Here is a 27,968-nt window from a genome sequence, read left to right on the forward strand (position 1 = left end):
TTAAACCATTAAACATTCACTTTTTCTTTTTATTAAGAAAGCATGCACAAAAATAAACTTGTGAGACCACGCCCCTCTCTCCTTGACCCTTGACACAAAGCACTGTGGGCAATGCCACTGTGGAAGGGCCTGCAAGAACTTCCATGGCACGTTTGCATCCCTTCACTCCCTGCAGCTAGTACCAGTGTGGAGCTCCACATAGCCAACCCGATGCCTTCCCACGCATTGACAATGCACATGTATTTCAGAGGCAGAGGAACGAGGTTAATTTGCACACTGACCGGCGTGTATTTACATATGCAAACAAGGAGCAAATCAATATGCAGATGAGATAAATATGCAAATTGTGGGGACTTTCATATGCTGAAGGAGCTATCTTTCTTTTTTTCTTCCAGTGGTTTCAGATTTCCGCAGGGCTGGCTCTGTGATATGCTCTGCAAAGCACTAACTGGCACCAACCATAGGCTGTACATGGTGCCACATTCCACAGAAACCCAATCAGACAAGTTGTATCATTACCATCCTGAGGCAGCACAGGTAATGGCTAATTCCATGCTGAAGTTGGCTATGGGATTCCCCATTTCTCTTGGAGATGCCCACTGATGAACTCCCCCTCAATACACACATTTAAAAAAAAAAAAAAAAAAAAAAAAAAAGAACATCCCACCGCCCCCCCTCCCCAATACAATGAGACTGTCCACTTCCCTGACAGAGATCCAATTGATTTATCCCTACAACAAATTTAAGAAGCAATTTTAATTCCCCATCTTCCTTCAGTCAGAGCAGACGTTTTTACCTCCTCTTCCCCAGATACGTCAAAGCCACCATGACATTTTATTTCTGTCTTGTTCCTTTCCCTGATAAACAGGGAATAAGGGTTGGGGTAGGCTTTACAAAATACTAAAATGAAACAAGAAGTCTGACAGAACAGAGCCATATCAGGAAAAAAAAAAAAAAAGGTAACTCAGGACACAGTTTAGGGGAGGAGGAATTTCAATACTAACTCCTGCATCTGTTTTGCTTTCCTCATTTGCTGACAGAAACCATTAACTGGGATTTACATTCTATGCCATCATCTTCCTCAGCTGAACTGCAAGGAGTCTAACCTACTCGTCCCCTTTCTTCTATACAATACTCTTTGGCTGTTCAGCTCTACTTCATCCCCTCTTCTAATGCATATCTTACAAAAATCACTTCTAAGAGGCTCTCTCTTACTCAACCAGAGGGTTTGAACTTCTTGACCAGAAGTCTCCTGATTGACCTCCATTCTGAGCAGCAGCTTCCTCTTTCCACCATTAACCCAATCACAAAGTGGGGACCACTGACTGAGAACTTACACCAAGGCAGCAAGGTTCCCGTTGCCACAGACAGTCTCCAAAAAGGTACAAGGGTCAGAGGGCTAAGTAACAATTGAGCAAATACTGACGGTGTGAGAAAACTTCTAAGTTTGCATATGCAAGTAAGAGCCTCACTGCATACTTTGAAGAAAGGCTTGAAGGGGCAGGGGTGAAATTAAAAGCTCTGGGAAACAGAAATTTCCTGGATCACAACACCCTCGACTGCTTCTTTTACCTGATGAGTATGTAGGCTTCACTTCCTTGGAGACTGCAAAATGCAGAGCAGTCAGGATCCTTTCAAAATCACTCTTCATCCTCACCAAGAGGCACTGCATTCTGAAACCCAATCTCTCTGCTGAAACATCATTTTTCTACATTCCCCTCTCTCCAAACTCAGGTTTTCCCTCCCAGTTCAGCTTAGCTCTAACTTAAGAGATTATCCTATTTGCACTTGAGATCTCTATTGCTTTTCCTGCTTTTCCTGCTGGTGTGGAACTGAGCTGAAATCACCTCTCCACAGTGTCCCTTTAGCCTCCTGACCTTTACAACATTTAAGAAATAACATAACTACAGACTCCCAGGGTCTACTAGACTCTCACTGAGTATCCAATACAACAGATTTACTGTCCGCTTTGAAGGGAAAGAGGGATTGCTAAATGCAAAATGACAGAGGCAGAGAAAGATGCACACAAGGATTCAGCCTTCTGAAGTCTTTTTGTGGCAGCAAGGACCTATCTTTCTGCCCTATACCAGGGCACCACACAACAAGGTTTGATCTGATGCATCCGAGGCCACCAGAGGAGGGGAAGGGCTGTGCTCAATTATTGATAATAATAATAACAACAACAACAACAATAATAATAAACAAAAGAAAAAAGATAAAACAGGACGCAATGAAAGATTATCTTCGGCAGCATCTTGCGGTGGCTTCTCTGGCGGAGATAGAGAATATATATCTATATACAGGCAAGATAGGAAGGCTGGAGACGGTGGTGTGGCACCATTCACCCCATGTCCCCCTCCCCTCCCACGTCCTTCACAAAGGACGGGCTCTTAAGTCTGTAACTCGCTAGGTGATCAAGTCCCAGTCGAAATCATCAGGGATTTCCTCATTGGTGCCTGGAGGAGGCCCTGAAGGCCGAGGGACCAGATGATGAGCTGAGTAAAAAAAACAGTTAAAAAAAAAAAAAAGAAAAAAAAAAGAACAGTTAGAAGAAAAAAATGTCATACTTTTTCACAGTGGGAATTTGGTCAAAAGAAAGCATTAAGGGCACTGTGGACTTTTCTGTTTCAACAGTATATGCAATAACACTACTGGCATGAATTTCTCCCTGTCTGTTGGTAGTGTGCTATAAAATTCTCCAGAGCAGCTTCTACCAAGGTTAAAGCCTCAGCTTCCTTACCTTTTCTCAGATGATTGCTGGTAAAATACAAAGGAACTTCAGCAACAGAAGCTTCTAATGTAATTTTGCCTTTGTCCAACACAGGGATGGTGACACAGGGCTAGAAGACCATTTATGTGAAGTGAAAGACATCACGTCACTGAAATTCTAAAATCTATTAGAGCTATGGCACAGCCCTAAAGAAGAGTCTAATTCTAAAGAAGAGTCCTTAGCAGTCCAAGCACTTTCTCTACCCCTGAGCACTTCATTGGATTAGTGAGTGTTTTGGGAGAAATGCAGAGGGCTTGAGAACCAGTTCTTAAATATTCAGAGATATAATATGCCTTACTATCACTTCTTACCTGGGCGATTATATCCTGGAGAGTCCTGGGTAGAAATCTGATACATCGGAGATGGACCGGAAAAGAGATGGGGAGGCTGGGGCTGACCATAGGAGTTCACTGTGAAATGAAATGAAACAAACTGTAAATGGTCTGGTCAGCTGTCCTAGCCCTGACTGGGTTGCATCTCCAGCCACAGAGCAACTCACTCAAAAATGCAGTATACTGAGATGTTCAATTATTTGGTCCCAACCAAAAGCTACAGCTTGGTCTTATTCTTGGCACCTGGCAGGAGTTTCACTTATTATTTTAAAATAAACTTTTTATCTAGAAATGCCAGAAAATGGTTATTTATTTTTCACTGTTTACTACAAAGTCATTTAGTAAAAACAGTGATGACACACATCATCACAGTTGCACCAAGATCATCTCTTCACTCTCCTTGGAGCATGTTCTTCTATTCCTTGTCCAGTCAGTCTTTCTCTATAGGCACAAAACCTTTCTCCTTTACCGCTACTGCCACCTAGAACAGCGAGCTTTCTACCTTGCCATTCTTTACTGTTAATTTTGTACCAAAACCCGTTCCTTCCCTTTTCCTTTTTCAGGTTGACCATTTAAATGCAATTCTTCCTGAAGAAGATTCTTTTTGCTAGTATGCGTCACATAATGGCACACACAGGCCACAGACACAGAACATCCTAATAATTTTTTACAGATGGAGGAGACTGATTTCATGGGATCATTGAATATCCTGAGTTGGAAGGGACCACAAGGATCACTGAGACTAACTCCTGGCTCCACACAGAACCACCCAAAAATCAGACCATATGACTGGAAGCACCATCTGCTTGAACTCCAGCAAGCTCAGTGCCATGACCACTTCCCTGGGGATCCTGTTCCAGTATATGATCACCTTCTTAGTTAAGAGGTTTTTCTTGACAACAAAACTGACTCTGCCCTGTCACAGCTTCAGGCTGGTTCCTTAGGTCCTATCGCTGGTCAACAGAGAGAAGAGATCAGCACCAGTCCCTCCACTCCATCTCATGAGGAAGCATGGCCATGATGACATCTCGCCTCAGCCTCGTCTTCTCTAGGCTGAACAAACCAAGGAACTGAATACAGTTTCTGATAGAGCTGCTTGGTGCTACACTAACTACAATGTAACAAGAAGTTTAGGGTATGTAGAGAATTGGTCCTTCGTTAATGTAGCATTTTAGTTTCCCTCTGAATTACCTTGATTCATGGATTGCTCCTGTTTGCCACTGTTCAGGGCACAAGAATCAGAGATTCGAGGGGGCTGCTGAGGGCCGATCAGATGAGGGAGCTGACCAGTCTGGGTAAGGAAGTGATTAAGAGAGTCACAAAGATTGGCAATATGGTGTTGATCCAGTGTCCAGTTCTTCCGCTCGGCCTGGCGCAGACTCTCCATCAACTCTGCAAAGGGTAAGAACAATGTCAAAGATAGCAACTAAACTGCAGTCACTCCTGTTAAATTTTTTGTCTTCTGCTCCTAAGTCTCACTTTCTCCCCACAAATTCAACTTCATTATTTATGATCAGTCACCGAAATAATGGCGAGCTTCTTTTTTAAGGTATTGTCTCACTGACTTGGGTAAAAAAAGGAGAAGCAGGAGGGAAAAATTCTCATTCACCTTCTGACATACTTTTATGAATTAATTCCTCTTGCCCCAAATCCCTACAGTGTTCAAGTGCTTTAGGGTCTTTAACAGGATCCATGAAGTAGGTTGCATGGAACAGCTGAGTCAATGAGAAAAATGAGACTTGCCAAAGTTTAGTTGGAAAAAAAAAAAAAAAAAAAAAAAAAAGCTGCACTCCCAAATTCTAGATACTACAGTCTCTAGTCACTGAGTCACTAGACCTCAGCACTAGGCCAATACCAACCTGAGAACTGGGAGTGCTCAATGCTAGACCAGTTCAGCCGGTTTACCATCTTGAAGCTCTCCTTCAGGGAATCAATGCTGGAGCACCAATCAGGGGGAAATGCTGTAATGAAATGGAAAAAATGTTATTCCAACAGAACACCCTTTTCCTCCATCCCTTAATGTAAGATAACTGGCCACTTCAAAGATATTAATTCTGTAGTAGATAGAAATCTTTTTGCCCTTGGAATATCAAGGGTAGTGCCTCCCTTTTCATTTAGCTCCTGAACTTTTCCTGCATCCCTGAACAGAATCTGCAACTTAGTATGACTGTATCCCTAATAAGAAGGCAATTTCCTTCACAGATTTCAACCATATCTGGCTATCATCCTTTTCTGCTCACTATATAGGCAATTCTTAGGGGAATCTCACTTGTGGAATTTCTGTCTGAGGATCCCCACTGCTCCATTTCTCCCAGCTGTTCTTTCCATCAGCCCTGACTCACCAAAGCCAGCATTATTGACTGAAGCCTGTGACTGCTGCTGCTGCTGGTGCTGATGAGGCTGCTGCTGTGGGTGGGAGTGTGGGTGATGCTGATGCTGGTGGTAGCCTCCATGCTGCATTTGGGGAGGGTGCATGGACATCACTGGTGGAGGGCCATAACTTTCACCACCCTGCTGCTTTCCCCCTTGGGATGGGCAACCCTCTGGAGTTGGAGTGTGGAGGGGTGGAGCAGCACCCACTGCTGAGGGGCCCTGCTGTTGCTGCTGGTACATGTAGTAGTTGTGGTTGGAGGGCTGCATGTCACCAAGGAGAGAAGAGAAACCTGTAGGATGAAAGAGAGAGGAGGAAACTTTAAGAGCTGCCTGGATCAGACCTCTACTTAAATTAACCATCCCTAATGTCACACTGAGGATGAACAGTGTTATTTAAGAAGCTTTTGAAGTGCCCTCTAGAGGCTGCCAATAATTAGCACCTGCACAGTTAAGCTCTTAATGTGTTCCAAGTTCCATCAACAACAAAGGGCTCTACAAAGTCCCAGCAGAATTTAAATCCTTAGTGTTAAGTGTTTAAATACTTCTATGCCTCCATGGACTTCATCTATATCTAGCAAGTAATGCATGCTTTCTGGAAATTTCATGCACATATTGTTTTCCTGGAAATGATCACTAAGCAAACCACTTAAGCAACAAAACATTTAGAATATGGAGGTTGATAAATCTGATTCGTTGTTTCCAAAAGCTCCCTTCATAGTCTATCTTACAAGCCGTTTCATCCGAAACCTTCACAATTTTTCTCACACAGATCATTAGTGGCCATGCTTCCTACTGCTTCTATACACAGAGCACATATCAGGGCTCCTTTATTACTTTAATTCTTCCTGACTTTTTAGGTGTTATTATTTCTATTCTCTTCCATTACAGGTATCCCCTACATGCAAGAACATCATATGTTCTCCATTCTTCCCCACATCAGGAGCTCTGCATATCTCTTACATCTGCTTCCCTGGTTTATTTTCTCCTTATGTTATGGAAATTCTAAGAAAAATAGCAGTGAAAGGCATTACTTGCCAGTAAACTCAGCTAACCATTCATCATCTGACCCTCTGTAAAAGCAAGCAAGTTTTTCAATAGAGCCAAAATCAACCTTCAGACCTACTAACTGCAATGGAGCAAAAGGGTCAATATTATTCTGACTCCAATATCCAGACTCAAAGTTACCAACACAATTTCATCAAAAACTGCAAGTTTTCCTAGACGTTCTTACAGCTGTAGAAAAGCAGATCGTTGCTTAATTTTTAGAGACAGAGGCACAGAGTGAGTCAAGGTTCTTTTCTGCATTTGAGTAACCTTCTTATTCTACAGCACCTCACACAACAGATTCCTACTGGTAATATCAAGCGCCACTTGATGAAAGCTTGTTATTATTTCACTGAAGTTACAAAATCAGGCTTCTCCTAGAGTAACAAACTGCCTGCACTACATCCTTGCTGAGAGCAAAGGTGAAAGTCTCATCTAATCACATATTCCTTCCTACACCAGACTAGTATTTAGAAGAATATTTAAAGATGGAGACAAAAATTGAAGACTCTCCAGAAGTGCTTTCTGTGGAAACACAGATCTCATCCCTACAGCAGTTATGCCTCCCGGTAGCTGCTTCCTCAGTAACAGAAATGTCAGCTACGAATGAAGTTATAGGCTCCCTCTCCTCCTCAAAGTTCAGTTCTCCAAGACTCTGTACAATTCTGCTTTTAAAGGATCTTCGCAATGATGACTTCTCATTTTCCTTTTGGGGAAATTCCACTGCCTACATGAAAAAATCCTCCTCCTCTTACAGTTTCTAGCCCGACAGATTGTCAATACTTCTCAGACAAGCTATTCTTCAAGGTCTTCATTTTTCTATGCTTCTACCATTTAAATATTTGCTTTTGTATTAGGATACAGTATTTTTAAATCATTATTCTTTTCATTCTGAGCAAATTAGTGAGGCGCAATAATGAAAGGACATGCAGATTTCTTATTTGCCTCTGGCAGAACCAATTACAGCACACCAAAAAGCCTCTGCTCCTAAAAGATGAAAGATCCGAGACATACCAAGGATAGCTGAGTGGACAAGACTGTGTAAACAGGTATCTGCCTATTTCACATGGTCCTTATGATTACTCACCGTGCTGAGAGGAAGATGATTTCTCCAGCATGGATTTGTAGAGATTTCGGAAGGACCAGCTAAGATCCTGAAAGTTGATCTCAGAGTAGGAGAACTTGAAGTCGTGGTTGGCACTGTACAGTGGGGGGGGTACATCGGCCCCTTCACGGCCCTGTCCCCCTGCTACAGTAGAAGCAACATCCACAGGCCCTGCAGACTGCTAAAAGGACCACAGATGACAGAAATTAGGCCTTTATTTTACACTAGATTTTTAAACTTCTGACAGGGCCCAGGAACTACATACAGGTAGAACATACACTGCTAACTCATATCACTTTGCTCATCTTGCAGTAAGCAGGTCTTCCGCAAAAGCTATTTCCCTTGAGGACAGTTAACCTTCACCCTCACCCTGCAGCTTATTGGCTCCAGCATATTCTTCAGCTCTCTAATACCATTATGCCTTTACCCTTATCCCTATTCAGCCCTTTCTTAAATATCACTTCCTCCACTATCTTCTGTCTAATCAATTTTAACTTCTTCCCTTTTTAAATTTTTCCCTTCTGCCTCACCATTTTTCACTATTCCCTCCTTTCTCACCACTCCACTTTTCCATTCAAGCACCCCTTGCTCTTTCCTTCTCCTTCTTTCACACTTCTTAAGGTTTCTGTTCTCCGCTGCTTACCTGACTGTAGTTGGCAATGGGGGCAGTGCTCTGGAGTGACAGCTGAGGGGTAGCCTCAGGTGGCAAAGAGGCTTCTGTGCTGACTGGAACAGCCCCTCGGGGGCTCTTACTTGCCTCTTGCTCTGGGGAGTCTTGTGGTATCTGTGGATGGGGAAGAGAGTAAGAACGCAAAAGAAATAACAGATGGAGAAGTGAAACTGCAGATCAGAAGCCAGTTCCCCTACTGTAGTTCATGGCTTAGAAAACAGGAGGACTAGTCCTTAGTCACTGAAGAGACAAGACAATGAACTACAAATATAGTTAATTTTGCTACTGAAAAGCAGTAACAACGGCCAATGAGCACAACATACACATTAATCCTCCTCATCTATATATGCTGCTCCCCCAGGAGTGCTGGAAGAACTCCTTTGAACAAGAATGGAACTCGCACTACTGCTCCATGCTGTCAGGAAACAGTAACACTCACGTCATCATCAGGAGGATGCCGCCTCTTGCGAGATATATCTGGACACGTATCTATTGTCCAATAAGAGCCCTGGAAAAAAGACCCACTGGTGAATGAATGACTGCGTTATTAAATCAAAGAGCGAGCTTTCTATGGGTTACTGTGTCAAATAATGCAGCACCAATTAAATAACAGAACCACACCGAATATCAGACAACCAAGAATTGGAAGAGATTGCATTGTGTTGTGTTGAACAATGATGTTATCCACTTCTATCACTCCAAGAGCATAAGATGTCTTGATCCACGGTTCCCCTCCAGTGTCTCCTCACAGCATCTTAATTTTATTGGACCAACTCAGTGTTCAGACTAGGCAAAAAGAACTACAAGGAACCCCCTTTTCCATACTTGTGAGACTCCACTTTGAGTACTGTGCCCACTTGGGTCTTTCCTGTGCAAGAAAGACATTAGCATATAAGATTGGAACCAAAGGAGGTCCACCATGATGATAGGAGACATCACATGATGTACACATGATGTAAACACATTTCACACAGAGAGATTTGTTTCAGTCAGAGAAGGGAAAGCTAAGGGAATCTAGCCGCTGTATTTACTACTGCTTCCCTTTCTGCCTACATTTCAGGTTTCAAATTCCACCAATCAGTTAGAAAGGGCAATTCTTGCTCATTCCATGCAGTTTTAAATGGTTTGGCCAGGAGCATCCAGATTTCTTACCTTCCCCGGATCGTCCCTTGGTCGAGGCACTTTCCGAAAGCACTTATTCAGAGAGAGATTATGACGAATTGAGTTCTGAAAAGAGATTGAGAGACAAAGGTAAGTGCTATAACAAAAATGTACAGCTTTCTGTGTATGTTCAGGAATGGGTAAAGAAAACAGAAGGGTGGTGCATACTCAAATGCACTATATATACCCACAGTAGAGCAGAACAGAAGCTAAGGAAATCAGAGGAATTTATCAGGCTGATAACATGCAGCCAAACCATCTACACATATATAGTAGGTACTACAAAAACACTATCAGTGTAATGCAGAGGTTGGTAGTGATGTGGGTTTTGTGGGTAGTGATTTTTGTCTTGCTGTTTTTTTTTTCCCCAGGGTCCTACTTACAGGGCTGCCACACACATATAACAAAAATCTCAAAGAAAATGGGACTTCCATCTCAGTTCATTTCTTCTCTGGACATCTTATTTTCACATTTTCATTTTGCTCAGTGAGCAAAAATAAGAAAATAAAGTCAATTTATTAGATAGAAAGAGCACTTTTGATATTTAAGTCCTTACCTTCCAACCAATACCAGCATTTTTGTAGTAGGGAAAGTTGTCACAGATCCAACGGTAAATCTCACTAAGTGTCATCTTCTTGGCAGGGGATGAGTTGATTGCATACGTGATCAGAGTGGCATAGCTGTAACGTGGCTTGCCATCTTGATGCACTGCAGCCTCATCCTTACTGAGCGTAGCATTGGGATCTGTCGGTGAGCCTGGAGGACACTTTCGGGCAGCCCCTGGAGGTCCTGCTTGTGATGAACCCCCTAATTTTTCAATAGTAGCTCTTAAAGTAAGCTGTGGGAGCCAGTCTATGGAAGTGAGGCTGCTTTCCAGGTCAGAGGCCATGATACTGGAAGCAGCTATATCTGTGAGGAGACAGAAGGAGAAAAGGATCTCCAGAGATACAATCAAGATGAACCATAAGAACAGAAATATACATTTGCATTCCTCTTCTACTTCTTCCCCTATTAAAAAACACCTGAGTGAAGACCATCCTACTTGATATGCCTTATTAACAGCAAAATATAATCATCGAAAAAGGCCTATCTCTGCATCCTCTGGAGGGCCACTCTTGCCGATAACAGCTAGGAAAGTGCTGATGATAACTGCTAGTACAGTCTTATCCAAAGCATCTCAACTGTTCTCAGGTGAATAACCAAGATTTATTTAAAGGAAGTAGACTATCTTCTGCAGCTGTATCGCATTCCCTCCTTTACTATCTAAGCAATATAACCTTGAGACCTTCAGCAAGATTACATTATAATCCAGCAGGTTTTTTGTATCAGGTAAGAGGAGAATCAAAGCTAAAAGGGAATACTCCTTCACACCATAACCAAACAATGGATTTAATGATCTAATTAAGGTCTTCTGGAGAACCCAGGACTGTGACCATTTTAATTTGGGAGAAATTAATTTCTCTCTAAGGCCAAAACTGTTATTTTTGGTGTTGTTTTTGTTTTTTTTTTGTTTTTGTTTTTTTTTTTTCATCAGGTGACATTGTAATTAATACTACTCCTTGGAGCCAGGATTATGTATCTCATTTAAAACACCAAGATTATGCAAAATACTATATACAGATAATTACAACTACCATGTTGAGGTAGATGCGGACCATATTACGCTTGTAATAGTTAAACTTTTGCCTACTATAACCAATCCGACCTAAATATACATATCATTATTACTAAGTCTTGCTTAATTCACAACAAGAAACTGTTTTCCCCAAATCTGAGACAGAATAAAAACAGCCTTATCCAAGGCTCACACACAGGACAGAAATAGACTCATGATCTTTCCTCTCATAAATATTACATATTTCTCTCATAAAGTAAGATACATCTGTCCAACATGACTAGCACTTGTACCCAGATATTCTATTTAATTATTTCATAAGAGAAAATATTTAATAGTACAAACACGTATACCTTTGCATACTCAGTACACAAGCTTATATGCTGTCTTTTGTACTAGTCTTGGTATCATAAATATCATTATTCTTATTTGCAATTGTTGCATCATTATGCAAGGAGCAATCTCTTTAAGTTTGGACCAAGCTAGTTTCCACAGCCAAAAACTGCACTGTTCTACACTTAATCTTTTCATAAATAGAAGAACAAAGTCTTAAAAGGCTGCAAGTTTTACATCTGCCACTTTGGAAATTAATCATTTTAGAAAATTAGACAATACTATACCATTGCATGCTAGTACATACAAAAGTTAAACTCCTAAACACATGCATACACTTACGTACTTTGTCATGTAACAAGTTACCCACACACATACATCTAGGAGAGAAAAGACTAATGTATCCCACTTCTGAAAGATTCTTTACACAACACCTCCCATCCAAGCCCATCACTCATCTGAGCAAATCAGATGAGACAGGGAGACACCCATCTGTGCAAGTAACAAATAGACATCAGTTCTAAAAATAGGTATTTGTCAATAACAGAGTGTGGATGGACCCAGCATTTTGACACAGGAGCTCCTCATTCTTCCTGTACAACGATATGCATCATACAGAATTATAGACTGGCTGAGGTTAGCAGGACTCTGAGTCCATCTGCTCCAAACCTACAGCAGATTCCCAAAATCACGCCCAGGAAACTTCTGAAGATCTCCAAGGAGACCTCTCATCCTCTCCAGGCAACCCGTGCCAATGCTCCATTATCCCCACAGCACAGAATTGCTTCCTGATGTTCAGAGGTATTCTAGTTTGTGTCCACTGCCTCTTGTTCTGGCACTAGCCTTCACTGACAAAAGCTGGTCTCTATCACCTTTGAACTCTCCTTTCAGGCATTTAGAGACCCCCCAAACCTTCTCTTCTCCAAGCTGAACAGTCCCAGCTCTCTCAGCCTCTCCTCATAAAAGAGGCACCCTTCATCATCTTGATAGCTCTCTGTTAGATGCTCTATACTGTGCCCATGTCCCTCTTATACTGGGGATCCCAGAGCCGGATCAGCACTGGGTGCAGCCTCGCAAGTGCTGAGAAGAGAGGAATCACAGAATTGCAGGGGCTGCAAGGGACCTGTAGAGAACATTGAGTCCACCCCCCGCCAAAACAGACCCCTACAGCAGGCTGCACAGGTAGGCATCTAAGCAGGTCTTGAATTTCTACAGAGGAGGGGAATCCACAACCTCCCTGGGCAGCCTGTTCTAGTGCTCTGTCACTCTGACTGTGAAGAAGTTCCTTCGCATATTGGTGCGGAACTTGCTATGCTCCAGTCTATGGCCATTTCCCCAGTTCGCTCAGCCTTTCCTCACAGGGGAGATGTCAGGGGAGGGCCTGTAATCATCTTTGTGGCCCTCTGCTGGACTCTCTCCAGGAGACCCCTGTCTTTTTTGTATAGGGGAGCCCAGAACTGGACACAATAATCCAAGTGAGGCCTGACCAGGGCAGAGTACAGGAGAAGGATCACCTCCCTTGACCTGCCGGCTACACTCCTTTTAATGCAGCCCAAGATCCCATCGGCTTTCTTGGCCACCAGGGCACACTGCTGGCTCATCACCAGCCTGTCATCCACCGGGATCCCCCAGGTCCTTCTCCGCAGAGCTCCACTAAAGCAGGTTGTGCCCCAATCTGTACTGATACCCATGATCGTTCCTTCCCAGTCGCAGGACTCTACACTTGCTTTTGTTAAACCTCATCTGGTTTCTTGCTGCCGAACTCACCAGTCTGTCCAGGCCTTGCTGAACAGGAGCACAGTCTTCAGGCGTGCCAGCCACTCCTCCCAGCTTTGTGTAATTGGTGTACTTGCTGAGGTGGACACTATCCCCTCATCAAGTAATCGATGAAGATATTGAACAAGACTGGACCCAGCACTGACCCCTGGGGAACACCTCTAGTCCCAGATCAAGGAAGGGGTTCACCTCTCATCACCTGCTGGCAATACTTTGCCTAATATAGCCAAGAATTCCTTTAGCTTTCTCAGCAGGAAGGGCAACTTGGTGTCCATCAGGATTCCCAGGTCCTTTTCTGCACAACTACTTTCCAGATGGGTGCTTCCAGCATATCCTGGTGATCAGGATTGTTTTACTCCCAACAAATTCACGGGCACTAAACTTCTCATTTTCATGCATGTGCACATCACACTTTTCAGAGATTAAAAATCCATCACATGACATCAACAAAATCCATCCCTCAGCTACCAAAAGTCGTACCAATGCATTGGGCTCAGAAAACAAATTCTAACTGCACAGCTAATGTTATAATTCAAACTCCAATGCATGCAGAGACTGAAAAGTTAAACTGCAACATTACAGTATCTGTAACGGGTGGAAAAAATTTTTCTTTCCGTGAAGGAAAGGAAAAACCCAACTGCTATTAACCTATCTATATACTCATCTGCCACAGTACCACAGTCGATAGCAATGACTACTAACTCTGGACCAAACTAGAAAATCAGGGCTGCAAAAGGATTTCTGTTATGTGCCTGGGAAGATCACTGGAGCAGATCTAATGAGCTCTACCAAAGCACATGTGAGATGAGGGATGATCCAAGATGGACTGCACAGCTTCACAAAAGGTAGATTGAGTCTGATCAGTCTGGTGGTCTTTCATGGTGGAGTGATAGCACCAGTATGCAAAGGAAGGGCAACTCACGTCGTCTATCAGGACCTGTGCAAGGCCTCTGACACGGTCCCACACCACATCTTTATCACTAAATAGGAGAGAGATGTATTTAAAGGCAGGACTATTAAGTGGATAAAGAACTGGTTAGAATATCACAGCCAGAGTGCTGTAGTCAACAGATTTATGTCCAGGTGGAAGCTGGTCACTAGTGGTATCCCCCAGGACTAAGTCCTGGGACCAGTGCTCGTCAACATCTTTATCGATTACCTACACAGTGGGGTGGAGTGTACCCTCAGTAAGTTTGCTGATGATACTAAGTGGTGTAGTTGATCCAACAGAAGGATAGTATGCTATTCAGAAGGACCTGAACAGACTTGGAAAGGGAATATATAAGAAACAAATGACGCTCACCACAGGCAAGCGCAAGGTGTTACACTTGGGTCATGACAATCACAAATATGTATACAGACCTGCAGAACTCACTGAAAGCAGCCCTGTGGAAAAGGACTTGAGGGTCCTGGTAGGCAAAAAGCTGGACATGAACCAGCAGCATGCACTTGCAGCTTGGAAGACCAACTGTATCTATCTGGGTTGCACCAAAGGTAGGGTGGCCAGCAGAGCAAGGGAGATTGTTTCCCTCTAATCTGCCCTCTTGAGGCCCAGGGTCATCAGCACAAGAAGGATGGGGAGCTGTGGAGGAGGTCCAGAGGAGGGTGATAGATATGAGAGAGCTGAAGCACCTCTTCCATGAAAAAAGGTTAGAGTTGGGCTAGCTTAGCTTGGAGAAAGCTCCAGATAGATCTTACTATGGCCTTCCAGTACTTAAAGGGGATGATAAGCAGGAAGAAGACCTATTTTTCATATGGTTTGCTAATTAGAGAACAAATAGGAATGGCTTTAAACTAAAAGAGGGAAGTTTTAGGTTAGATGTTAGGAAGAAATATTTACTCAGAGGGTAGTAAAGATCTGGAACAGACAGCTCAGCAAAGTTGTAGATACTGTTGTTCCCGGACACATTCAAGGCCAGATTGGATGGAGCCCTGGACAGCCTGATCCAGTGGATGACAATCCTGACTGTGGCAATGGAGAGCCGGTGGTGGAATTGGGTGGTCTTTCAGGTCCCTTCCAACACAAGACATTCTGTGATTCTGTGTCTCTGACAGACTCTGGCTGACTCAGTGCTATGATCACTTTGCTGGGGAGCCTGTTCCAGTATCTGACCACCTCCTCTCGGCGAGGAGCCTTTTCTTAATATCCAATCTGAACCTCTCCTGGATAAAGATCACCTCAACCAAAAAGTGTTGTCTCAAGTATTAATAAATAAATAAATGCCGGGTAATTACTCCTTCCCAAATTATACAAGGGTAGAGCAACAACGCATTTTCATACAGATTCTGGGGGCATGGAAAAATATTGCTGATCTATAAATCTAACTGAAACACAGCTAAACTTGCATGGTAATTTTACTTGTACAGTCTTCACCAAAAAGTGCTATTCTGATGAACTTTGGACAAACTAAAACAAACTAATATCAGCTGAATGCTAAATTTTTAAGCATGCCTCATAAGATTAAATTTCCACAGTGGAATCATAGAACAAATCATCTTATCACATGCATATTAAACTATTACGAAATATCAATTGAAGCTATTTTACTACTGATTCATATTGCTAGCACAAGTTTACCAGTCAACCTCCCCATCATTTGTGTTATTTTTAAGACAAGCACAGATATTAAAAAAATGAAGTTATAAAAGTCTACAACAGATTGAAGTACCAATTTGAAAGAACAGGATTTTAAAAAACAACAGAATTTTAAGAAACAAAAAACAAAGAGTTTCCATAAGCTTCAGATTTGCCCAGGCTAAGTCAGTAGAACATTTGGAATGATTGGATATACGGTAAAACTTAAGGTTGATAGGCAATGCATTAACTGACAAATATACATGCATTTCTGTATTAGTGTAGAACACCTTTGTCAAGGCGGCAATCAGGTTAAAACTGGGTCCTATTGTATCCACACTTAAGAATCTGAATTTTTTAATTCCCTGGTTTATAAAAGTTTTGATAAGAAAACAAAATCTTCAAAGCTTAAATAACAATTTAAAAGCTCTTCTGACATTACGGGCACACGTAAGAAAACAGGAGGCATCACTTTTGGAGCAGTTCCCATAAAATATATAATAAAATATGTACTAAAGTTAATGTTGTATGCAACAAAACATTTCAACGTTTAATATTTTTATTAAAGGTAAAAAAAAAAAAAAAAGCAACAAAAACAAAGCTAGTGGGATATTTGACCTTGTTTTTGTGAAACCAAAGCATCAGCCCTGTTTTATGGCAGTAGTTGCAGCTCTTTGCGAGTTCTCAAGGTGCTCATTAGAGATTTTTTAAATCAATTTTTACTTTTCTTGTGCTTCATTCTTGACAGCAGTTGCTCACAAATGTGCACACTGCCAAAAGCGATGACATGAATAAAGTATGACTGTGAAGCAAGTGATATTTTTTCTTATAAAATTCTGGTAAAAAGATACAATCAGATTTCTGTGTTGAATATCTGATGGCAACTCTATACATACCATTTGAAAAATGTATTTATGTTGAATGAAAATAAAGTTGCATATACAAAAGTGTAAGTATACAAAAAAAAATTGATGATTTTTTTTTTTTTGCAATCTTCAAATCTATTTTCAAATTCCTGTATCAAAACAGAAAACATGGCTGCGTATTTTTCTCTGTTCACAGGTCTGTGTTTAGCCAGTGTACCAAAATGCACAATATTATTTGCCATAACTTAAGTTGGCACTGTACTATGCTCTCTTGGCACCCTGGTTTCAGCTCAGACAGCATCAACAGCACTCTGACAGATCTGTTGTTGCTGAGCAATAGGTGCATGCCCAGGGATAAGCAAGGCCACCCAGCAGGGCAGAGCAGCAGCCACAATACCACAAGGGCAGGCTGCACTGCAAGCTGTGCCAAGCTGCATGCAACGCATGGGCCACACTTTGTACATGCTTGTACTAGACAGTTGTTCAGAACAGAAAGCAGACTTGGACCCAACAGCAACCCATGAAAATTTTCAAACTAGAATAAGACTGTTTTTCCAAGTTTAAACTTGATTGTGTTACTGGATTTATATATAATGTGTCCCTAGTATACAGGACATGTAATATTCAAATGCAGCCAAATCTTCATGGAAGGCAATTCCAGAACATAATCACACAAAAATAATTTGATGTAATTTGCCACACAATTATTTAAAAGGACATTTACAGTAACACCTACTATAATTTCTGCAACATATCTCATTCACCTAATCAGGCAGTATACCAGCTGGACAATACTTAATGGATCAATGTAACAACATCGCAGCCAAACTACAGCAGCTGATGATTCCACCAAATTCACAGTTTATTGCACAGCAATTCTTCTTTCAAACTCTTTTTTTTTTTTATGATTGTATTTAAAGAAGAAAAAAAAAAACGAACTTACTACTAACAACAAACACACTGAACTGGAACCAAGGGTGTTTAAACAAACAAGCAAACCTATCCCATTAGCAAGCCAGAATTAACTTCAAGTAAAAAGGAAGTTAAAGACCAGAATTCATAATCTCCCACTTCATATGTACAGAAGTAAATGGTACCCATTTATGCATTGGCTGATTTTAAAAATCTTCAATAAGGTTAGCAGTTACAACCACCATCAACAGCTGGGAATTGACTACAGAGTCTTCATTTCTCAACAACTAATTCCAGAACAGTCCCAATTTAAGACAGATCAGAGATGCAAAAATGTCACCCAAGTATCAAATTCAAACCTACAGTTAAATACACAAGAATCTGTCTGATTTATAACAAAAGTATATTAAAGAAAATCCTAGCACTGACTATCTGTTCGTAACTACTAATTTCCTTGGGACCAGTAATACTTTACTACAACTTTTCAGTAAAGCTACTGCCTCATTTTGAATATTTTCTAGTAGTAAATTAAACCTCCCACTGAGAATGTAAGCCACCTTTTTGTCTATCAGATTGTACTACACCTGCTGCTGGACTGAAAAAATCTGCACTTTGTCTACTTTGCTGTGAGTGCTTCAATGGTCAGCTCTTACCCAGTATCACCATTACTTATATATCAGGACTGAAAAAGATCTAAGAAAGCGAGGAAGAGCACTCTAAGGTTCATACTGAATGCAGTTCATAAATATTTACAACCAAAAATACTCTCTAAGACAGGACTCAAAGGCTGTCCATTCAGAATCAATTACAACTGAAGCAGAAGAGTAAAACAAGTGAAACTAACTTGTACACAAGCTACAGAACATTCAATTTCTATAGCAGACTTGTAAATTTATTTCTCTATATTTATTTTCAATGTTGTTTTTTCTTCCTCCTGCTATTCTAACCCAATGAAACACTACTGTCAACACATTCAAAGGAGACTCAAATTTCTGAACGTAAACCTTAAGAATGAAGATACGCAGAACAGACTACTAAGCAGTGAGACATATTGATGCAGAACACCTGTAAAAATAAGGTCACTTCTATTTAGGTGTCTAAAGCACAGAACAGTGATCTAAAAGAAAATATCCATCTAGTGTAATCAGAAATAAACCTAGCTTGTGGTGTACTGAACAAATAAACAAACAGGCAAAAAAGCAGCAGCCGAGTACAACTTTTATGAAACAGAATAGTGAGAAGGATGTCCATTAAAGTAAACTGCCTCAGAAATTAAGAAAGAAGGTAACACACAAGAATACATGGGAAAATAGACAGTTTCTACTTTGATGGGAAAATATAATTTTGAAGTACTCATACAAATCACAAATGCAGGAAACCTGTACTCTAACACCAATACAAAAAGGAAAGAAGAATCAATGCTGCAAATTCCTGCATGAAAAAAACCCTGCCATCTCAAGACATGCTCCTCCTCAAAAATAAGGAGATAAGGACTAAGCAGGCAGGAACAAAACACTAAAAAAAATCCCACCTTTTCTAAGTAAGCCTCTTCACTAAGGGACTTTTTTTCCTCTTACATGAAACAAAAAGATAAACTTTATCTGGTTATCTGTATAGTCTGAAATTGCTATCCATCATTTTGGTAACAATTTGGGAAAAGTCTTCAGAAATTCCTTATGTTTCTAGAATCAAATCCAAAAGGGAGAGAGAAGCTACTTTGTACTGCTCATAAAATGAAACTTAACATGAAAGGACTAATAGGGCTCCTTGTATCAGCATACACACACAAAAAAAACCCAAGAAATATTGCAGATTCAAAGTACATTTCTGTCTGCAGTGTCATATGAAAGGAGGAAAAGCATCTCCTAGGGCAAAGAGGTAACATCATACCCTAAAACTACGCTTCCCCTCTTTGGGAGGGGAACAACTAGCAGAAAAAAAAAAAAAAATCCAGAAACAAAGCTCCACACTAATAGGAGAGTTAAACTAATATGCCAATAATTTATTCCCAATAAATTAATGGATTGGAGAGATGGTAGTACAGCATACACAGTTCAGAATGGTCATGAATCAAATGAAAAAAAATATGCTTAAATACTTCACCCAAAGGAAGTTGTCATCTAAATACACAGCACAGCATATCATATATGAATTGTCATAATTTTAGTCATCTGACTCCAACTCTTATGCAAAACTATTTAGTGTGCAAGATCAAACGCTTTGAATGTTTAATGCTATTTCATGTAGAAGAACATAGATAATACAGTAACAAAGACACTCTGAGCAGGAAATTTGCTAAAAAATATAATAATACACTAAGATGGTACTAAAATGTCAGAATTAAAAGGAGACAAAATTTTCTGTTCCTTTATTGCTTATTACATATCATTGAACTAATTGTTCTGTTATAATCATATCGTTTTACAGATATGGTTTTCCTTTAATAAACAAATCTCAACAAAATGAGGTTCATGCTAAGTTCAGGAGGAGAAAAGAAAAATAAAACAAGTTTATTTACATAACAGATTCTAATGACATAAATATCATAACAGCACATTTCCCTTCACCTTATGAAAGGTGCATGAGTAAGAAATAATTTTGAATTCTGAATTTAGTGAGTGAACAGCTCTGAGTGTTTATGTAGTCTTGGTGGAATGGATGTAAGGTTTGCGGGGACTATAAAGTCACCAAAACTCCCATGCCAGAAGTGCATCAAGATTCCAATTCCAAAAGCACACTGTGTACTAGTTCTGCATAAATCTGGTTTACAAAACTCAACTTACATGTTTAAGCTTATTAATAGATGGCCAACATTCAAAGTATTCTGATGTCAAGATAGAATCTTTACATGCATGCAAGGCTAGGATAGAGTACAGCCAGAATTAAAATCTGTCAGGGCACTAAGATGAACTAATAAAAAGATTTTGGCATTTGTTATATAAACATTCAGCAGAAATTCAGAGAAACCTCAGTGTGAAAGTCTGTTCAAAGTTAAGATTAGAGTCCTAATTTATGCTGCTGTGCAAGTGAGAGTAGGAGATATGTAATGCCTGTCATAAGAAACAGCAAATGACAGTAAGAACACTGGCATGTCTGAAACACTTCTGTGCCAAAAGCTACTTTATTTGTAATCAGACCACCACAAAAATGATTTATTCTAATTTTAAACCCCATATTCCATTATAACATCCCCAAAATAACAGATTTGAAGCAAAAATCAAACTAAGAACATTGAAGCATAAAGAAAATACATCACCACAACAGAATCTCTACAGTGCCCCCTCCATCTTCAGAACCACTATGCAATATTTTAGGTGGACAAGATAAATATCTGGCATTTAAGAATATTGATAGAACAAGTAGCCCTACACTGAGGAAGGTACTGGTTATTGTTTCTGGAATAACTCAAATTTAAGAACACGTAACTAGAATGCAATTTCCCCTTGGAAAAACAGAAGTAAATTGTAGATAAGCTATACTTAAGAAAAGGTATTTCCCCCAGCCTCATGGAAGCACCTTGCTTGAACAAAAGGACTTCAATTTTAGCTGCCTACAGTAATCACATCCAGCAGTAAACCTTCAGTCACAAAAACCCAGCTCAGATGAATGCAACATGCATTTATAAATGAAAACTTCATTCATATTCCCATTAAAAAAAAGGACATCACTAAAGGATGACTGTTAGCCCTGCAGCTTAATAACACCAACATTAAGGTGGTACACTGAGATACATAATTTAATATCACCGGGAGGAAGAAAAGCAAGGTGAGCATACCACAGGTGGGTTTCTATGTCTAAATTATGAAAAAAAAATGGAGTACAGTAAATGGCCTAGTGCAGAAGTAACTGAATGAACAACTAGGATAGTTACAGGGAAACTAGTAGAATACAGACACAAAAGTCAAGGGAGGACAAGATTTCAAGACTGGGCATGATCAAGTGTCAAAAACAGCAGGGAAGCCAAGAAGGATGAAGATGAAATAGAGACCCTGAGACTTGGCCAAGAAGAGGTAATTAGAGATCTTAGGAGACACTTTAAGGGAGTCAGGATACCTATACTGAAGTCAACTTTAAAAACAGATCTGGGCTACATAGAGGATTTGCCACCCTTTAGTTTTGGCATTTTGGGTCCTTCCATGAAACAAAAATGAGTTGAGGCATCATGCTTTCACTGCTTAATACCAAGAGAAGCAGCATACAGAGTCTTTGAGTTCGATTTCACACTGTAATTAAGGAAGAACACCACTGATAATAACACCCAGATTTATGAAGTGTTTCTAATACTTTGGAACCCTTAAAAAGGATCAGTACCCAATTCTTATATAAATAAGTCTTGCAAGGAGAAGAGCACAGCCCAAGGTCAGCCAGCACAGGAGCAGCAGAACCATGCAAAGAATGCAGATCTCCCAGACCAGTTCTCTACATTCAAATCTTGCCCATTTTCAGGTGAAGATAAAGTAAGTAGCTCTGAAATTGCTTTTAACAGTTGTGCTCATTTTCTCTGCAAGTTACTGATAGAGAGGAGGGTTGGTTTTTTTCCTACTAGGAAGAGGGAATGAGAATTCTGAAACTTCACTCCTTTGTCACCACAAAAAGTTCAGAATCTTTCCCAGTTGTTCTAATTTGAACTTTAAACAGTTATTACATATTTCCACTATCATCACCCACAGTCTTTACACAGTAAGGAGCATAAAAAATAATGAATTGGTAGTGTTTAAAAAAAAAAAAAAAAAAGCAAATACTTCTTCCTCAAGGTATAAAAGCTCTCACTCCTCATCTCTCCCTCATTACTCAGTTTCTATTATACCTCAGTTCAAAACCAAGATCCTGATATGCTGGGAACAACCGGAGATTGTAAATGCAAGGATTTTTCCATTCTGATCAGCCAAAATCTCGTTAATCTTGAGGAAGTGGAGTGGAAAAGATAAGGTGGAAGAATGAACGTCTGATTACAAAGAGTCATTCTCCAGCATAGATGACCTGTATATCTTCAGAGGAAGCAAACTCCTTTTATTTTATATTTGTATAAAAGCAGGCTTCTTAACTGCTGACAAACAAATAAACAAAAACCAACCAACCACCCACAGTGTTTTGTGTCCACAAGTATTCTATCTAATGGAAGCCAACCAGGTCAAAATGCAGCTGCGGAAATAAGGCCTATGAAATAGGTAAAGAAAGAACTGCTGACAATAAAGCATCTTAGAAATGCTTGCTTTACAAAGAGGTAATTGCATTTTAGGTTTATGGAACCACAGGAGAGAATGACAAAAGGACAGTAAGGAAAATAAGATACAAAGAGCAGTAAGGAGAGAACTGGGATGAACAGTGGGGTATACAAGGAAATGAGATTAAAGAAGTAGGAAGGGTGGAAGCATGCTGAACCTTAAAGGTGAAGAAGAATCTGACTATGGCATGATGAAAAGAAGCCAGCGATGGGATTTGGGAAAGGGCTCGCAATGGTCAGCAACTTGCAGAATCCATACACCTTCTACCTTTAAGATACTAACTCATTTTAGGATGGGGTAGGGGACAAGATAGGTCAAAGACAGAAGGATAAAACAACTCAAATCTTGATAAAACACTACAGGCCACCACAGTAAATGGGTCCTGAAGTCTGTTGCAAGGTCTTCAGAAATACTGAGAATGTTTCAATATTCCATGCTTCTTTTCAAATGTAAACTGAACATTTTCCAATTCATTAACTGTGAAGACACATGGCAGCATTCTTTGCCTTCTCTCAATAACGCAGGCTGCGTTGAAATATGAAAAACTAAGGACAGAGAAGAAGTACACAAAAGATTTTTATGTTCATCATATATCCTTTAGAACGAAGGGGGACAAATCAACAGCAGAATTTGCAATATTGACTCCAACTACCAAGCACTTATCATCCTTGTAAGACACATCAACTGGATATTCTTGCAGAAATAACAAGAGAAGCCAGCAACATAATGGTTTAAAATGCTTTTCTTTAGGTTTCAGAGTTAACACAACTGGAGTTCAGGCATTTTAGGCTGTCCATTAAACTGTATGCTACTCTCATTTTCAAGGCTGCCTTCCAGATCAGATGTCCTAGAAACTGGGTGGATTTTTTTTTTTTTTTTTTTTTTTTAAAAAAAGTTTCAATTCATACAGCAACAGTTTCTGCAAACTGAGTACTACAAAACAGAGTTCTGAACATCATTGGTCACATTTCCAAGACTGGGAAAAACAAATAGAAAAATGAGTCCAAAAGAATTTCATCTTTTGGTTGCTAATGACAGAGATGCAGTTCCTGTCTGACAAATGTGTAAAATAAGATAAGCCTTCTCTTAGAGATCTCTGAGATCTCAGACTTGCTCTTGAGGGACAACTGTCCATATCACAGTTGCAATTAATCATATTTCCCTTCTGACACTTGAAGGGCCAAAGATCCAAACTGTGACGCAGACTGAATCTCCCACTAAATAAAGGTCAGCTGACATTTAGGGGAGGATGCAAAGATACCAGTACCTCTAGATTAAGAAAAAACTTCTCCAGACACACAAGCAGCATTCAGCTCTATTTTTATTGGGGAAAAAAAAAAAAAAAAAAAAGTACTGCATTTGTCAAAATCACATACTGGATGGGGAAGCAATATCAAAACCCCTTAAATTGTTTATTCTGCTTCATTTGAAATTCTCTGACTCTTGATCTGACCCTATGCATTTGCCTATATATTTCAAGATAAAATCCAAGGAACTTACAGAATACATATTTGAATAATAATACAAATTTCTAATCCTTCAGTAACATAATCCTTTCCCCATAACTCTCCAGATTTTCTTATTTCATTTTTACCTTAGGGCCTGACATACAATCAGTTCTCATAAACAGACAGAGTGCACACAGGGCAGAACTATAAACTGCTTCAACTATAAAGTCAACTTTTGGAAATATGAATGACCAAATTTATATGTACAAATCCATACAAACATCTAGGAGTCTCTGTACTAAAATACTAATATCTTCATTGCTTCTGCTGAATCACTTATGAGAATTTGGCTATTTACTTAGGTATCTAAACATCAGCTTTAGAAGTCTAAGTTTAGGTCTTTGAGTTTAATATTCTTAACGTAAACTCTCAAAGACATAGCACTTTCAATCAAATGCATCTGTACACTACTTTGCACTTTTGTTTTAGTACACAATATTCATCATTTTTCTTTCATATACTTTTGTAAGAAAAAAAAAAAAAAAAAAGCAGAAAAGCTGCAGTATTCCATCTCAGAAGAAGCTACATTCAGGCCATGATAAACATTTGATGCATATACCAATATTGTCACTGAAAATCTATGCTCTTTAAAAATCATTCCCTTCTTTGAATGTATCAGTATATCCTGACTTTAGTACAGTTGTGTTTTATACTATGAAATTTTCAGAGCAGAGATTGGCTTAAGTTCATGTATCTGAGTTAGCACTGAATGCCCAGTCAGCACTTAACAAATAAACAGCAAACAATTACACTAATGCACATGACTTTCAACCCTGGATGTCTGTCATGAATACTTAAAGCTCTGACAGAAAATTTTAAAAAATCTTAATCTTTAACATCATAATCAAGAGGGGAAAAAAAAGCATCTTCTATACAAGAAAAAAAATCATAGAGAGCAAATTTTCATAAGGTTGGCATGCATACATTCTGTGAAGTGCTCTGGCACCCATCAGAGCCAAAAGCAATTGAAAAACGTCAAGTCATTACTGTGATCATGGGTGTAGAGCAAGGTAAATTAACCTCCAAGTATGAAAAGCCTGTTACCCCCCCCAGTGTACAAAGGCCAAAATGCCTCAATTATCTCTTTCCTTGCACTAGATAACACTGTACTCAAAACAGGTTGATTGCATAACTATAAGACAACAGGTAGGAGAGCATCTAACAATATCCACAAAACATACATACGCTTCTTGATTCAGTCTTCCTTTAGAAAGGGGCATCTTCTCAAGCTAAGAATAACTGTCAAAATTTCTAGCATAAATTGGGAATCACTTTGGATGAACCTGGAGGCATTTTCAGTTTGATCTTACTGATAAATTACACCAAGTTCTTTCTTCATGGACTCCCTGTTAACCACGGTGATCCCAAATAGATTCTGAAAGGGTTCCTGTCCTGGTCAAATGCCCTTTGATCTTGGATTTCCTCACTGCAGAACACAAACATAAATATCTCAGGTAAGATACCCTTAGACTTGATTCTTCTCCCACAGGAATCTGCTGTGGTCTCATTTGAGATAAATTCTATTTTTAACTTTTTTTTTTTTTTTTTTTTTTAGGAAGTCACTTCAGTGTCAGAATACTCATTTGAGGCTGGAATTAACTGTCTCATCTACAGAAAGCAACTAGCTTGGCTCATCACAGCATCTGCATTACCATTCACATTCCAAGCTCCTGAACACAGCATAAAACACACAGGAAGACTACAGAACGGCTTATTTTTGCTTTCTGAGAAGGTTCCACTACCATTATTCCTAGACCCCGAGCACAACAGTACAGTACCCCAAACACAACAGCACTCTCAAGGGCACTCTACTAGAATTTATCCTACAATCTCTACGTACAATAGGACATGCATCCCAAAGCACTAGCTCTGAGATCTGTATGTTCAGCTTCCAAGCACAGCATAGTACGCAGCCCATAATCACTTCATTCCCATGGTTATTCACACGGTAGTGCACAAATGAAGAACTGACACTCCAACCCCATGGGTGCATCCTTGAACACTAGCACTACAACTCACCATTTGTGTCTCCAGAATGCTTTTTTTTTTTTTTTTTGACAATATTATCCTTCTCAAAGATGCCTAAATGGCAGAAAATAATTCCATGCCAGTGACGATTAAAGGCTGAGCCTAGGATTAATACAGCATTGCAAAAAAAGTATAAGGGAGAGGATAAAGGTTTCTTGGAATTGATTAGAGTTAAGGTATCCAAGAAAACTAAACAATGAAAGAATTAGATCAATTCCATATAGTGTAAAAGATTGCCAAATGAGAGAAAGATGCACACAAAAAGGCTTGTAAGAGGTTCAGAAACAAAAGGAGAGAAAAAAAAAAAAAGATTAAAAGGAAAGCAGGTACAGTGAGAAAGATGTGGAAATAAGAATAATAAGCAAAAGAGAAGGACCCATAGGAATAGGAGGAGATACAGTGCAGTCACTCACTCTGTCAGGAAGATTTTTCGGGAGGGAGGCGGATTATCTTCAATGTTGGTTTCTGGGGGTGCTGCTCTTCACACTTCTTCTCTGAGAGCCATCCTCAGAGAGTCTCCCAAGAGCTTCTTCAAGAAATATTTTGAGAGCAAGGGGATTGTGAACGAAATCAGAATCTTGAGTATTAAAACAATCTTGGAATCTTCACTTTCCTGAAACTGATGTTTTTATTCCTGGATGGAGATCCTCTCTCAGTTCTGGCAGCTAACTACTGTCTCCCTTAGGAGAAAGCCTTTTCTTTTCCTCACTGACTGCCAGATTAGGGATATTGGTCTTAAATAATCTCCATACCTGGAAGTCTCTCTTCTTTTTCCTGTAGGCACACCTTGTCCTTAAGGGTGGGCAAATCTCTTTCTCTAAAAGAACTGTCAGTTCTGTGGATAATATCAGTAAAAACTGTGTAAAAACAGTGGCAGACAGCAACTGGAAAAGGGAAGAACAGTACCCAAATCTGGTTGTGCTTTTTCTCCCTTGTTTTACTTTCTCTGCTGTCTATTGACCAGACGTAAATAATTAAAATTACTAGGTAATTATCTGGAGCTCCTACTTATTTCTATTTTGGAAACTGCCTCTCTCGTGCATATGAGGTTTCTTCTGTCAAGTCTCCCCGTTTACTATCTGGTCTAGAAAAGAGCTTGTTAAGGGCTCGCTCCTCACTTGAGGAAAGAATTCCCTCACCCAGCAGCTAAGTAGCAAGGGGAGTAGGTAGTCAGGGTTATTCTCACAACCCTCAGAAACTGGGGAAATGAGGATCCTTCTCACTTACATAGGTATCAAAGGATCTCCAGCAGGTTTTCTTCCACCTTGTGGAAGAGTAGATTTTCTTCTCTATCAGGATTTAGTGCTGTGCCCTTTGCCCACTCTCAGCTAGTTAGCGGGGTTGGGGGCCAATGCTAAGTTCCCCTTCGCTAGTTAACGTGGATAGGGCCGGAGGGTCCGCCCACGACAAGGGCCCGCCGGGTGCTCCGGCTGCGAGCAGGGCTGCCCAACCAGGTGCTTCCCTCCCGGCTGCGGATGGAGCAGGCGGGCAGTCTCTCCCCCACCCCAGCAGGCTACGGGGGTGTTCCCCCACCCCGGCTGCCCGGAGGCCGTCCCTGGCTTCCCCCCAGGCCCCAGCTCCTCTTGCCTGGGCCCGACTACCACGGGACGCCACAGCGGCTCGCGAAACAGAACAGTCGCCTCCGCCGCCTTCTGCTGCGCCTCAGCTTCGTCTC

The 27,968-nt window shown here is 40.4% G+C and overlaps 2 protein-coding genes across 7 annotated transcripts in view; both read right to left on the reverse strand.

Moving 5' to 3' along the window:
* FOXJ2 (forkhead box J2) lies at nucleotides 1-27,873 on the reverse strand. Of its 6 annotated transcripts, XM_048930539.1 has the most exons (13): nucleotides 27,521-27,872; nucleotides 27,046-27,128; nucleotides 26,707-26,822; nucleotides 10,012-10,364; nucleotides 9,447-9,521; nucleotides 8,734-8,802; nucleotides 8,268-8,408; nucleotides 7,607-7,805; nucleotides 5,445-5,765; nucleotides 4,962-5,063; nucleotides 4,294-4,494; nucleotides 3,082-3,180; nucleotides 1-2,495 (listed from the first exon to the last, which is right to left on the reverse strand). In XM_048930539.1, the coding sequence occupies exons 4-13, from the start codon at nucleotides 10,342-10,344 to the stop codon at nucleotides 2,407-2,409; spliced, it is 1,629 nt and encodes a 542-aa protein (XP_048786496.1). In that variant the 5' UTR covers nucleotides 10,345-10,364; nucleotides 26,707-26,822; nucleotides 27,046-27,128; nucleotides 27,521-27,872; the 3' UTR covers nucleotides 1-2,406. The 6 variants fall into 6 exon arrangements, with proteins under 6 accessions (XP_048786496.1, XP_048786506.1, XP_048786479.1 ...); XM_048930549.1 differs by lacking the exon at nucleotides 27,046-27,128; XM_048930522.1 differs by having other exon boundaries at nucleotides 26,707-27,128.
* The window catches only part of MFAP5 (microfibril associated protein 5), a 263,735-nt gene that overhangs the window by 92,094 nt on the left and 143,673 nt on the right, over nucleotides 1-27,968 (reverse strand). The window lies entirely within an intron of this gene.

This window comes from Lagopus muta, chromosome 1 (assembly GCF_023343835.1).
Source record: "Lagopus muta isolate bLagMut1 chromosome 1, bLagMut1 primary, whole genome shotgun sequence".
Lineage (NCBI taxonomy): Eukaryota > Metazoa > Chordata > Aves > Galliformes > Phasianidae > Lagopus > Lagopus muta.